Source organism: Rhinopithecus roxellana, chromosome 9 (genome assembly GCF_007565055.1).
Source record: "Rhinopithecus roxellana isolate Shanxi Qingling chromosome 9, ASM756505v1, whole genome shotgun sequence".
In the NCBI taxonomy this organism is placed as follows: domain Eukaryota; kingdom Metazoa; phylum Chordata; class Mammalia; order Primates; family Cercopithecidae; genus Rhinopithecus; species Rhinopithecus roxellana.
In genome coordinates, this window is record NC_044557.1 from 68520176 (window position 1) to 68533970 (window position 13795).

Consider the following 13795-nt stretch of genomic DNA (forward strand, 5'->3'; position numbering starts at 1 on the left):
GGTTCATGCCTGTAATCCCAACACTTTGGGAAGCCGAGGCGGAAGGATCACTTGTGCCCAGGGGTTCAAGACCAGCCTGGGTAACATAGTAAGACTATGTCTTTATATAAAAATAAATAAATAAACAAATAAAGTACAAAATTTTTTTCAAAAAGGAAGATATGCATCTATTGAAAGAAAAACATTAAAAAGAATAAGCAACCATGGAAAAAAAGAGCACTTAAAAAACAAGAACATTTTCTTGGAAATAAAGGTGTGATTACCAAGACACAAGTGTATTAGAAGGGCAGGAAAACAAAAGTATTTCCTAAATTGTAGAGCAAAAATTCAAATATTTTTTTAAAAGGTGAAACTAGTTAAAGGACATAGAGGATTATGATGGAATCCCAGGAAAAGAAAACAGAGGAAATGAATATGGAGGAAAATACAGAAGAAATTTTCAGAATCAAAGCTCAGTTGTCAGATTGATAAAGGCCTCTGAACATGAAGGTAAATTTTTTAAAGGCCTACTACTAAATATGGCCTTGTCAGAGGTGTTCCAACCAGAGCGACTCCATCTTGAAGAGGGGCTGAGTAAAATGAGGCTGAAACCTCCTGGACTGAAGAACAGGATGCGGTAAAGAAGCTGGCCAAAACCCACCAAAACCAAAGTGACAATGAGAGTGACCTCTGGTCATCCTCGCAGCTCATTATACACTAATTATAATGTATTAGCTATAATGTATTAGCTAAAAGACACTCCCACCAATGCCATGACAGTTTACAAATGCCATGCCAACTGAGGAACTCTCAGTTGCAGGAACTCCCTGCCCCTTTCCTGAAAAACTCATGAATAATCCACCCCTTATTTAGCAGATATTCAAGAATGAACATTAAAAATACCCAATCAGCAGCCCCCGGGGCTGCTCCGTCTATGGAGTAGCCATGCTTTTGTTTCTTTACTTCTGTAATAAACTTGCTTTCACTGTACTTTATGGACTCACACTAAATTATTTCTTGAGCAAGATCCAAGAACCCTCTCTAGGGGTCTGGATTGGAGCCCCTTTCCAGTAATAGTCTTAATGAAATTTCTGGATATCTAAAATGAAGAGAAAGTATAAAAATCTTACAAATAATGAAAAGTTTGTGATAAGAAGATAAGAAATTGTATGGAGATTTGCCTGTTCCTCAGTAACACTGGATGCCAGTAGAGAAGGAAACTGTGCCTTCGTAATTCAGAAGGAAATATTTCGGAACCAAGAATTCCACGCCCATTCAAATCACCCAATAAGCCTGAAGACAAGGAATCAGAAAAATCACCTTTTACACACTTTTCCTTAAAAATTACCTGAAAATCTTCAAAGTAATTCAAGAAAAGGGGAGATACGGAAACCAGGAATCAGTATATCCAATCTCATTATCCCAGAATGACGTCTCTACTGCAGGCTTAGCAAGCAGCTATGAAAAATGAAAGCGAAAGTCAGCAGATTCTCCTCCCACAAAGAATCTCCTCAAGTAGAGCTGATTCTATTCAATAGAAAGTGTGATGAAGAAGCTAGAACTCTTCATGATATGGTAAAGAAGGCACATATTTCTTTTCTCAATCTATTTTAAAAAAAGCTAATTGGAAAAATGTCAGGAGAAACGAGAAATTTTACAAGACAATAATGGTCTAAATATGTGGCAAACTAAAATAAGGCATGCTTTTGAGTCCTATTGGAATGAAGAAAACTCACTTGACCTTGACACTTGGAAATTGCTTCTCTGAGAATTAATTTGAGTAACACTAACTTGCACTCCAAGTTAGTGCTATAAATTTCTCTGAAGTTCTCTTCTCACTAATAGTTTCTACAGAGAAGAATATTTCCATAATTTTACCCTGCGACGGTTCTAAATTTTAGACTCAACCTATAGAGAAAGCATGGAAGACCTAATCAGAGTTACAGAGTCTGTGTAAAGATAATAATACAGCTGGTAGACATCTGCAGGAGGCAGAGAGAGAGAGAGCACTTAGGGCCTCTAAGTTTCTTCTTCAGCCTGTAGAGAAGAGATGTCAGGCGGGGGGCGGTGGCTCACACCTGTAATCCCAGCTCTGTGGGAGGCCATGGTGGGAGGTTAGCCTGAGACCAGCCTGGGCAACATGGTAAAACACCGACTCTACAAGAAATTTAAAAATTAGCCATGGACAGTGGTGCATGCCTATAGTCCCAGTCACTCTGAAGGCTGAGGCAGGAAGATTGCCTGAGCCCAGGAAATCGAGGCTACAGTGACCTGTGTTCTTGCCACTGCACTCCAGCTCCTGTGAGATCCTGCCTCTAAAAACAAAAAGGAATAGCTAAAACACGTAAAATAAAACATGTAAAATTAAATATATTATTTGAATTGACATTTATTACTGACAAAACTCAGGAGGTGGGAAGTTTACAGGAACTAAATTATTCATTTCTCATATAGTTGAGAGTCAAGTGATACTGTCAAAAATTACAAATCACTACAAACTTATAGTTTAGGATTTTGGAAGTAACCACCAAAAACTAAAGATAGATAAGTTTAAAATCACTGGCTCTAAAGAATGAGCTGAGAGAGATAGAAGATATTTACTTTCCATTTAATACTTCATCATTTCCACCCCCAAAATTAATCTTTTAATGATAAAAATAGCAAAATGATGGTAATGTCTTAAATAAGAAATTTAAATGTAATGCCAAAAACCAAAAACCAATTACAATTACAAATTTTAAAACACCAAAACCAGCGAGGCATGGTGGCTCACTCCTGTAATCCCAGTGCTGTGGGAAACTGAGGCAGGAAGATCGCCTGAGGCCAGGAGTTCAAGACCAGCTTGAACAACAAAGGGAGACTTCACTTCTACAAAAAATTTTAAAAATTGGCTGGGTGTGGTGGCATACATGAGTAGTTGCGGCTACTTGGGATGCTGAGGTTGGGAGGATCATCTGAGCACAGGAACTTGAGGTGGCAGTTAGCTAAGACTGTGCTACTGCACTCCAGCCTGGGTGACAGAGAGACCCTGTCTCTAAAAATAAATAAATAAACCCAAGCCCATTAAATACAAGCTTGATATCCAGGTCTTCCCAACTTCAGATCAATTTCTCCTTGAACAGAGTGGAGAGTGACAGAAAAAGTTTGGTCTTTGGGGACACATAGATTTGGACTTGAATTCCAAGTTTAGCACTTACTAATAAAGTGATCTTTGGCTCAATTCACCAATCTCTCCCAAGCCTCAATTTCATCAATCACAAAAGAGTGGTAAAATTGAGCATGAGGCATTATTATGACAATTTTTTAAAAGACAATGTGTATTAAAACACATTGATAAGAATATAGTAAAACCTGAAATGAGATAAAAGAGATTAAAATACTACTATGTGCCAGGCACATATTAAGCACTCAGCAAGCTGTTAGTTGTTGTCATTACTATCCCGCTCTTCTGGGTATAGAGCTGGCAATTGAACAATAAAATCAAACTTAATAGCATTATATTTCTAGGCTACCACAATGAAGCAATCAATAATTGGATCTCCTTTGTGCCTCTTGGAGCCGTGATTCTCAGACTTTCATATCCATGTGAATCACCTGGGGTTCTAGTTATAAATGCACATTCTGATTCAGGGAATCTGGATGGGCCCCAAGGCTCTGCGTGTCCAGGGAGCTCCCAGGCAATGTGGAGGCTGCATTCTAGGGACCATACTGTGAGAGTCAAGGCCCTTGAAGATAGAATGGGCTCCTGACATCAGGTGATCCACCCGCCTCGGCCTCCCAACGTGCTGAGGTTACAGGCATGAGCCACCTCGACCAGTCTGGCCAACATGGTGAAACTCTGTCTCTACTAAAAATACAAAAAAATTAGCTGAGCATAGTAGTGGGAGCCTGTAATCCCATCTACTGGAGAGGCTGAGGCAGGAGAAGCGCTTGAACCCAGGAGGTGGAGGTTGCAGTGAGCCAAGATCACGCCTCTGCACTCCAGCCTGGGTGACAAAGTGAGACTCTGTCTCAAAAAAAATAATAAAAATACATAAAAAAATAAAAAAGAATGGGCTGGCAATGGTATTTACAGATGGGAGATTTTTGTAGTATAAATGTGTAAAACCGAACGATTTCTTATTTACATCTATCTTGCTCTTTTACATTTAGAAATGATGTGAGATAATAAATGAGTGCAGACAGGGTAGATGCATCTTCTGTAAGAGATCAGTGTGGTCCAACAGCTCTTGTCCCACTGTACCCACAGGGACCTGTCCTTTGGTTTGCTGATGCAGTCACCATGTGAACAGCTGGGCACAGTTTATGCCCACCCCTTCCTCTTTGGGCCCCTGTTTGATCCCATGCCTTGGTCACATGCATGGGGTAGGGAATCTTTCAAACTATTTTATTCTGAAGCAATGTCGCCTCTTTGACAATTGCACAAGTATTATACTGTCACAGTAAGGCTGACTCAACTACAATGTTTAGGGTGGTATTTTAAATATTTCGTGTCTATAATTCCTTGGGAAAAATATGAGCAATGTCCCAAAAATTACATATGCAATTTGAACCAGCAATCCCACTTCTAGGAATCTACCCTCAAGATACCCATTTTGTGGTGGGCAGAAAGATGGAGCCCAACAGATGTCCACATCTTAATCCCCATGTCCTGTGAATATGTTACTTTACACGGCAAAGGGATTAATAGATATGATTAAATTAAGGCCCATGAAATGGGGGAAATCATCCTGAATTAATCAGGTTGGCTTAATATAAGTCTCCCTTAAAGTGAAAGAGAGAGGCAAAAAGGTCAAAATAATGTGATGTGAGAAGGTCTCAACCATTGTGGCTGGTGCTGAAGATGGAGGAAGGGGCCACAAGCCAAGTAATGCGACAGGCCTCACAAGGGCTCACAAGGCAAGGGCTTCCTAGGACCTCAGAGAGGGATGCAGCCCTGCAGACACCTTGACTGTAGCCTGGTGAGACCCATTTCAGGCTTCTGACCTCCAGAACGAATGTGTCTTTCACAAATTGAAATAGCATATGCAAAAGGCCATCACTGTGGTTTCTCTTGAAATGGCTAAAGATCAGAAACAACCCAGATGTCCATCAGTAGGGGACTCATTGAATAAATACAGTAGCATACTCTGTACTTACAAAAAAGAATGAGGAAAATTTCTGTGTCTAATGTGGGCTGAACTTCAGAACATATTTTCAAGTGGAAAACAAAGCAATGTGTAGACAAGGTATACAGTATGCTACCTTTTATGTAGGAAGGAAGAACTATATTCTTATGTGGTAAAGAAAAACATGGTAAAGATAGGCCAGAAATAAATTAATAAAAATCGTTACTTATACTGTACGGGAAGAAGGAGCTAGAGAAGGCAAGTAAAACTTCATTGAACATTTTTAGATATAATTTTGATGCTTGGACCATGCAAATGTTTTACAGATTCAAGAAATAATATTGAATTTAAAAAGAATTTACAATAAAATTAAAATATCTGTATTTACTAGTTTTCTGCCTATGATCTGTATTCTAAAACCCTCTCTAGACTTTTACTTTGCTCCTAATGGAATTCTATCTCAATGAAAAACAAATACCCAAGATCAAGAAACTGCTTCCTGACAGAACTGTCAAAATTGGAGCTTGAAGATGGGTTAGAAGTGAAAATTTCTGCTGATTTCACTGTTCCTTAAATAATATTCTGACATTACGGACCCGGTACACGACTTAACAAAGCAAATAATTACAGACCAACTCATCTCATAGAGTTGGCAACAGCACCATCTGGTGGGAAAAACCTATAACTTTAAAATTGCAGTACTTATATTTTCTTTTTTAAGGGGTGAAATTCTTTTACATGAGAGAGTATCAATCAGAAACGGTTGGTTAATAAGACATTATTAACTCCTATGTGAAATAAGCGTACTCTTAACACAAAATATTGATGGATTATATTTTAAAAGTGCACACAGCTTGCACAAATCATTACTGAATCTTAATGCAACAAGAAGAAATTTTGACAAAATTTATTTTGATATCAATTATATACATGCCAAAACCATGCGGTAGGTCATGCTTGTAATCCCAACATTTTGGGAGGCCAAGGTGAGAGGATTGCTTGAGCCCAGGAGTTCGAGACTAACCTGGGCAACATGGCAAAACCCTGTCTCTACAAACAATTTAAAAATTAGCTGAGCATAGTGGCGCATGCCTGTGGTCCCAGCTACTTGGGAGACTGAGATGGGAGGATCACTTGGAAGTTAGAGGCTGCAGTGAGCCGTGATTGTACCACTGCACTCCAGCCTGGGCAACAGAGTGAGACCCATTATTTTTATAATGAATCTTATAAAAATACAGCCTGTTTTAATTTAAAAAAAAAAGAAAAAAACAGCAAGGTTGAATTATAAGACTGTCTCTGATTATCTGTATTCCCAAAATTGAGAGGACAGAAGCTACCATGGGCCTAAAGTCACTGAGTAAAATGCACCTTATTTGTTTTTCATCCTTTCTCTACCAGTATTGGCAAAAGAATGAAATCATTTATTTGCCCAATGCTTATCAAAAATAGGAGATTTTCTCTTTCCTTTAAGATGAATATTTACATGCTAGACTGACCCAGAGAACTGAGGCAATTAGGCAATCTGGGGTAAAAATAACTTAGGTTTTAAAATCTTAAAATAACCATCATAAAAATACCATTTGGATAATTGCTTCAATTGCTACAACACCCAAGTGGCTGTCAGATGAATCAATTCAATTCAAAAGAAATTTATTGAGCATGTACTAGGTGCCTTGCACTGCCCTGATTTAGGTAGAGGAAGGGTAGTGGAGCTGCCTAAGAGATAGGGAAGCTTCTTCAAAATTAATGAAAGAGGGCTGGGCATGGCAGCTCACACCTGTAATCCCAGCACTTTGGGAGGCCAAGGCAGGCAGATGATTAGAGGTCAGGAGTTTGAGACTAGCCTGGCCAACATGATGAAACCCCGCCTCTACTAAAAATATAAAATTTAGCTGGGTGTGGTGGTGCTCACCTGTAATTCTAGCTACTCAGGAGGCTGAGGCAGGAGAATCGCTTGAACCCAGAAGGCGGAGGTTGCAGTGAGCCGAGATCACGCCACTGAACTCCAGCCTGGGCGACAAAGTGAGACTCCATCACAAAAACAAACAAAAACCTGAGAGCTTTGCATTTAACTATCATATTTAAAAGTGGCCGCTAGTGGCATTGAGTGTGGGGGCATGTGGCTAAAGGAAATGTCCTGGGGTCCTAAGGATGGAGAAGAAATAACAAATGAAACCTGAATGTAGAGAGGCAAGGATGAAGATGAACAAAAGTGGGGGAAAACAGACACACATAAGGATAAACGAAACCAGGAGGCTAATAAAAAGGGAGGAAGAAAAGTTGTGGAAATCCACATGCACTTTCTCCTAAACTGAAGCAGAGGCCACAGACATGGACTTTCCTCTTCAGCTAACGCTGAGTTTTAAGTGAGGTTACATTCAGGAATTACCGTGTCTCCTTGCATCCGCTATCACCTTAGCTGCAGACTTGCTCATCACATGCACAATGTAGAGAGGACAGTTCACAGCGCTGGCTATGGTGATGGCTCTCAGCGTGGCCTCTGCCTCCACTGCCTCTGGGCGGCACAACTCGTGACCCTCAGGGCCTGTTATTCCCAGAGCCACCATCTTCTTTGCTCCCTAAAGACAGCAGGAATGTGCATATGTGCAAGGAAGGTTTACTAATGACAGATATCATTATTTTATCATAAATTAAATGCAATGCCAGGCTTTTGATCTGTTAGGTATAGGGGTGTGTGTGCGCGCGTGTGTGTGCATGTGTGTGTGTGTGTGTGAACATGTCTGTGTGGGTGTATATATACAACATGTGTATTTGGTAAAAATAAATTTGATATTCTAATCATATAAGTTAATTTTCCATATGCATATTTTACCATCACTTTTTTTTATTGAAAAGGGGAAAAAGCAAGCACAGGCAACCAAAGCAAAAATGGACAAATGGGATCACATCAAGTTAAAAAGCTTCCGCATAGCAGAGGAAACAATCAACAAAGTGAAGAAACAACCCATGAAATGGGAAAAAATATTTGCACACTACCCATCTGACAAGGGATTAATAACCAGAATATATACAAAACTAAAACAACTCTACAGGAAAAAAATTAATAATCTGATTTAAAAATGGGCAAAAGATTTGAATAGAGATTTCTCCAAAGAAGACATACAAACGGCAAACAGGCATAGAAAAGGTGCTCAACATCACTGATCATCAAAGAAATGCAAATCAAAACTACAATGAAATATCATCTCACCCCAGTTAAAATGGCTTATATTAAAAAGACAGGCAATAACAACTGCTGGTAAGGATTGGAGAAAAGGGAACCTATGTACACTGTTGATGGGAATGTAAATTAGTAAAACTGCTATGGAGAATAGTTTGGAAGTTCTTCAAAAAACTAAAAATAGAGCCTACCATATGATCCAGCAATCCCACTGCTGGACATATATGCAAAAGAAAGGAGATCAGTATATCGAAGAGATATACCTGCGTTGCCATGTTTGTTGCTGCACTGTTCACTATAGCCAAGATTTGGAAGCAACCTAATTTGGAATTTGGAACCTGATTTGGAATCAACAGATGAATAGATAAAGAAAATGTGGTATATATACACAAGGGAGTACTATTCTGCCATAAAAAGAAGGAGATCCAGTCATTTGCAACAACATGGATGGAACTGGAGGTCATTATGTATGTGAAATAAGCCAGACACAGAAAAACAAACATCACATGTTCTCACTTATTTGTGGGATCTAAAAATTAAAACAATTAAACTCATGGAGATACAGAATAGAAGTATGGTTACCAGAGGCTGGGAAGGTTAGTGGGGAGGGATAGCTGTGGGGAGAGGGGGAAGGTGGGGATGGTTCGTGTGTTTAAAAAAAAAAAAGTTAGAAAGAATGAATAAGATCTAGTACTGGATAAGGGGCACTATAATCAATAACTGCACCTTTTGGCCAGGCGCAAGGCTCACACCTGTAATCCCAGCACTTTTGGAGGTGGAGGCGGGCAGATCACAAGGTCAGGAGATTGAGACCATCTTGGCTAACACGGTGAAAACCCGTTTCTACTAAAAATACAAAAAAGTAGCTGGGCGTGGTGGCGGGCACCTGTAGTCCCAGCCACTCAGGAGGATGAGGCAGGAGAATGGCGTGAACCTGGGAGGCGGAGCTGGCAGTGAGCAGAGATCACGCCACTGCACTCCAGCCTAGGCAACAGAGCAAGACTCCATCTCAAAAAAAATAATAATAAAAAATAAAAAATAATTGCACTTTTTAAAATAACTAAAAGAGTATAATTGGATTGTTTGTAACACAAAGGGTAAATGCTTGAGGGGATGGATCCCCAATTTTCCATAATGTGATTCTTATGCATTGCAAGCTTGTATCAAAATATCTCATGTACCTCATAAATATATACATCTACTAGGTACCCCACAAAAATAAAAAAAAATTAAAAAATTAAAGGTGAAAAAGATATGAAGTTATTTCTAATCACAATCTTTGAAAAGCAATATCTATGTTTAAGATTTAATATTGATTCTGACAAACAAAATAAAAATACTATGGATCCTTGTTGAAGTGACTCCCTGTCATACTATGTAATCAGTTTTACTTTTCTTATGGAATAATCCTCTGCACTTGCTCCCCAACCCAACCTACTAAATGGTATTGGACCTGTTATCTTTCTTCTTCAAAATGTTATTTCTTCCTTACAAAAAGGGCATTAAGTCCAGACTCAGAGTGGTAAAAAGACTTCCTGTTGTCATGAAACTATAAAGCAGAAGAGTCCAATTTAAACCCTGGTCTGTTTTTTGTTTTGTTTTGTTTTTACAGCTCACGCTCTCTTCTCATTATTCCTCTCTGCCTTGTGGCCACTGAGCCTAGGGAGTTTAAAAAAAAAAGTCAGCTAATATAAAGGGCAAGAGACAGCTCTTTAAATCTTGCAGACGGTGTACCCTTCAGGCATTAATAATGAGACTAACATGAGAAATAAATATCATCTAGATTCTTCCAGAGTACATTTTAATATCCAGTTTCTGAAAAGAGCAGGACTTTAAACAGCTACCTAATACACTGCTTAAGTCATCAGATGACACTGATGTTGTCCACGCTTTGGTATTCTGAACCAGCAGCCTGAGCTTCTGAAAAACAACAAAGCCAAAACTGTGCTGGAGGACACAAAGAAAAGTATCTGTGTTTTCATAACAGCACATGTTTGAGATCTAAGAGCTGGTTTGCAAGGGGAAATCCTCACTCTAGTGCACATACCACCTGCATAAAGCTGAGAGCAGGGACTCGAGTAAATGGAGTCGGGAGTTTCTGAGTCACAGAAAATCCGTTTCTGAGCCGCAGAAAATCCATTTCTGGATTTCTCATCTTCCAATGCATTAAATGAGTTTACCTATGTAGTCCCAATCATCTTCACCTTAAGTTATGGCTGCTGTCATTTCTGTAGAAGCTTTGGAATGCAAATGCTTACTTCTGCAATTAAGTCTCCATTTTCTGCATGGACCTGGGCAATTGCTCCAATTTCCTTGCATTGAGAGAAGGCTGCGTACAGCTCCAGGTCTCTCACCATGTACAGATCTTTATAGGCCATAAACATCTTGAAAGAGTTAACACCTTTATCTTGCACAAGGATTTTCATTTCTTCTTTAACCTAAAAGGAAGCAGCAACCATAACAACAATATGTTACTCTAATTTAAATGATAATTTCAACATTCTCTAAAACGTTGCATTTGGAAGAGAACTAAGTAAAATAAGGACAACAGTTTAGTTCCACAAAAATGCAATCAAGGCCTTGATCTTTCTCCAAGGTTAAACCCCATTTCATCTGATAAACTGCTGCTGCTCTCATACTTTTAAATCATGAAAAAGTGAATAGCTTTTTCCAAAATACTTTATTTCTGTACTTGGATATAAAATTCTCTGCATCTATCTCCCAATTTGAGGAAATTATTCTAGAAAATGACCTTGAAGCCATGTTGGCAGCAACAGAAGCAATCATGGATCCAGCAGGAATGAACATTAATGTGAGGTAAAGATTCAGGTTCAAATCTGAAAGCCATGGGTGGAGTTCTTAGAAGGAGGAAGTGGAAGATGCAGATGGACCCAGGCATGCCCGAGAAAGCACAAGCTCAGGGTTTAGCTGTAGAGCCAGCTGTGGCGGGCATGGGATCCATTGGCAGCTCCTAGGAGGTGAGAGCTGGAGACTCGACTCTGGACCTGTTGGAAGCTCAGAGGCCTTCAGGGTTGCCAGGGGTCAGGGGCAAGCTAATATCAAAGCTATCTCAATAATTGTTCCTTTTTTTCTTTTTTTCTTTTCTTTTCTTTTTTTTTTTTGAGACAGAGTCTTGCTCTGTTGCCTAGGCTGCAGTGCAGTGGCATAATCCTGGTTCACTGCAACCTCTCCTCCCAGGTTCAAGTGATTCTCCTGCCTCAGTCTCCTGAGTAGCTGAGATTACAGGCATGCACCACCATGCCCAGCTAATTTTTGTATTTTTAATAGGGATAGGGTTTTGCTATGTTGGCCAGGCTGGTCTTGAATTCCTGACCTCAAGTGATCCACCCACCTTGGCCTCCCAAAGTGCTGGAATTATAGGCATGAGCCACTGCCCCCGGCCTCAATAATTGCTTTTGTAGGTCAGATTCAAGTCTCAGTAAGGATCAAAAATTTGAAAGGAAAAACTCATAGATTTGACCAAATAAGACTGTTTGAACTTCTATATGTTAAAACACACCCACACCCACCCACCCACACATACACACACAATGAAAAATGTAACAAGCATAGAATTATTGCTCTTAGCTAATAAAAGTTCTTTCAACTTGATAAGAAAAACATGTTGAAAAATGTTGCCAACTATTCATGGAGTAATAAAATGACTAATAACACATGCAAGAAATAAACTTCCTACTAACTAAAAAGTGCAAAATAAAGCAGTGTAATTCTATTGAGTCAGCAAAGTTTAAGAATGATATTACACGTGAATTTACTCATTGCTATCACTGTTTATTCCCTTGGAAATGTCCCTCCCTTTTCTTCATGGTGCTTATCCCCCAGCAAAGCAGTCCTTACTTGCTGATCACCTGTCTACCCCACTAGGATTTCAGCCCCATGAGAGAAGGGGCCTTGTGAGGCTTGTCCACTGACGTGTCCTGGAACAGTGCCTGGTGCATAGTGTCCACTCAATAACTATTTATTGAATAAATTAATTACTACTTAATTAAGATAGAAAAAAGCACCAAAATATTGAGAGTGGACAAGCAATGGAATGTGCTCCAAGTTAGGTTAAGTGACAAGAGCAAGGGACAGAACATGGGACAGTGCACCTCATTTTTTTCCCCCAACAGTTTCTAATTTTTTACAATGAGTACATTAGTTTTATCGTCAGAAAAAAAAAAAAAAATGCTTGAAACATTGTTAGCATATTCACCTGATGGGCTTCCAAAGGGGATTATGATATGCATTGCTTACATGAAATATCTTTTGCTCTCTGAGTAGAAGAGCCCTCATTAATCATCCCTGCCATCCACAGCCATGCAAGAGTCTCATTATACAACTTGCAAGGATATTAGCTTCAGCCTTGCCCCTCCAAAAGTGTGGCACCTGAACCGGCAGCAGCAGCGTCACCTGGTTGCTTGCTAGAAAGGCAGAATCTCAGGTCCCATCTGCCCCTAACCTACTGCTATGGGTTGACTTGCGTGACCCCAAAATTCATATGTTGAAGTCCTAACCCCTTGTTTGGAAATAGAGTCCTTGCAGATGTAACTAAGATGAGGACATGAGCATGTGGGCTTTATCCAGTGTAACTGGTGCCCTTATATCAAATGGAAACTGGGATGCAGACCTCCCACAGGGAGAACATCATATGAAGATGAAGGCAGAGACCGGGGTGATGCTTCGACAAGACAAGGAATGCCAAATGTTGTCAGCAAACTACCAGAAGTTAGGAGAGAGGAACGGAACAGGTTCTCCCTCAGAGCCCTCAGGAGGAACCAACCCTGCTGACACCTAAATTGCAGGCTTCTGGCCTCCACAACTGGGAGGCAGTCAATGTCTGTTGTTTAAGCCATTCTGTTTGTCGTACATTTTGTTTGCTAGGGTTACAGCAGCCCTAGCAAACGAATAACCCCCCTGAACAGAACCTGCAATCTGCATTTTAGCAAGGTTTACCAGGTGACTCTTTGCATACTAAAGTGTGAGAAGCACTGATAAGGACAAACACCATCACCTTTGCTCCATCTTTAAAATAGGAGAATAGGAAAATGAAGAGAGGGAAGGAAGGGAGGGAGGAAAGAGAAGAAGACAGAAGGAAGAGAGGAAGGGAGGCAGGGAGGGAGGGAGGTAAAAGAAGAAGAGAAGGGAGGGGAGAGGAGGGAAGGGAAGGAAAGGAGGGATGATCCTAAAACCATAAGAGTTCAGATGCATCACTAAAAAGGCATAAGAAAAACTAACTTTAGCTGTGGACTATAAACCTTGCTATTATGTTTGCTGAACTACCTGTTAAAGATTGATATTTGTTTTTGATTAACTTGTGGTCTAAAGCCCGAGTTTGTGGGGGACGTGAGACTATGTCCTAATGGTGAACTCTTTCCGGTAAAAAGATTGCTGAATTAAGTGCAATGTGAAAAAACATGTTGCAATTTAAATTCCAACTAAAAATTTCTTCCAAAATTCACACACAAATTTATGTGGGAGGAAATCAACATATTTTAACATCTCTCAAACTGTCTTTTCTATCTAA

The 13795-nt window shown here is 39.8% G+C and overlaps 1 protein-coding gene across 2 annotated transcripts in view; it reads right to left on the bottom strand.

Annotated features, from left to right (window-relative positions):
- Positions 1 to 13795, bottom strand: part of DPYS (dihydropyrimidinase) — an 87985-nt gene that overhangs the window by 57493 nt on the left and 16697 nt on the right. For both annotated transcript variants that reach the window (XM_010354481.2, XM_030938002.1), the window contains exons 3-4: positions 10527 to 10706; positions 7477 to 7666 (exon numbers count right to left, since the gene is read on the bottom strand). In XM_010354481.2, the coding sequence (XP_010352783.2) occupies positions 7477 to 7666; positions 10527 to 10706 (370 nt within the window). The remainder of the gene's footprint in view (positions 1 to 7476; positions 7667 to 10526; positions 10707 to 13795) is intronic.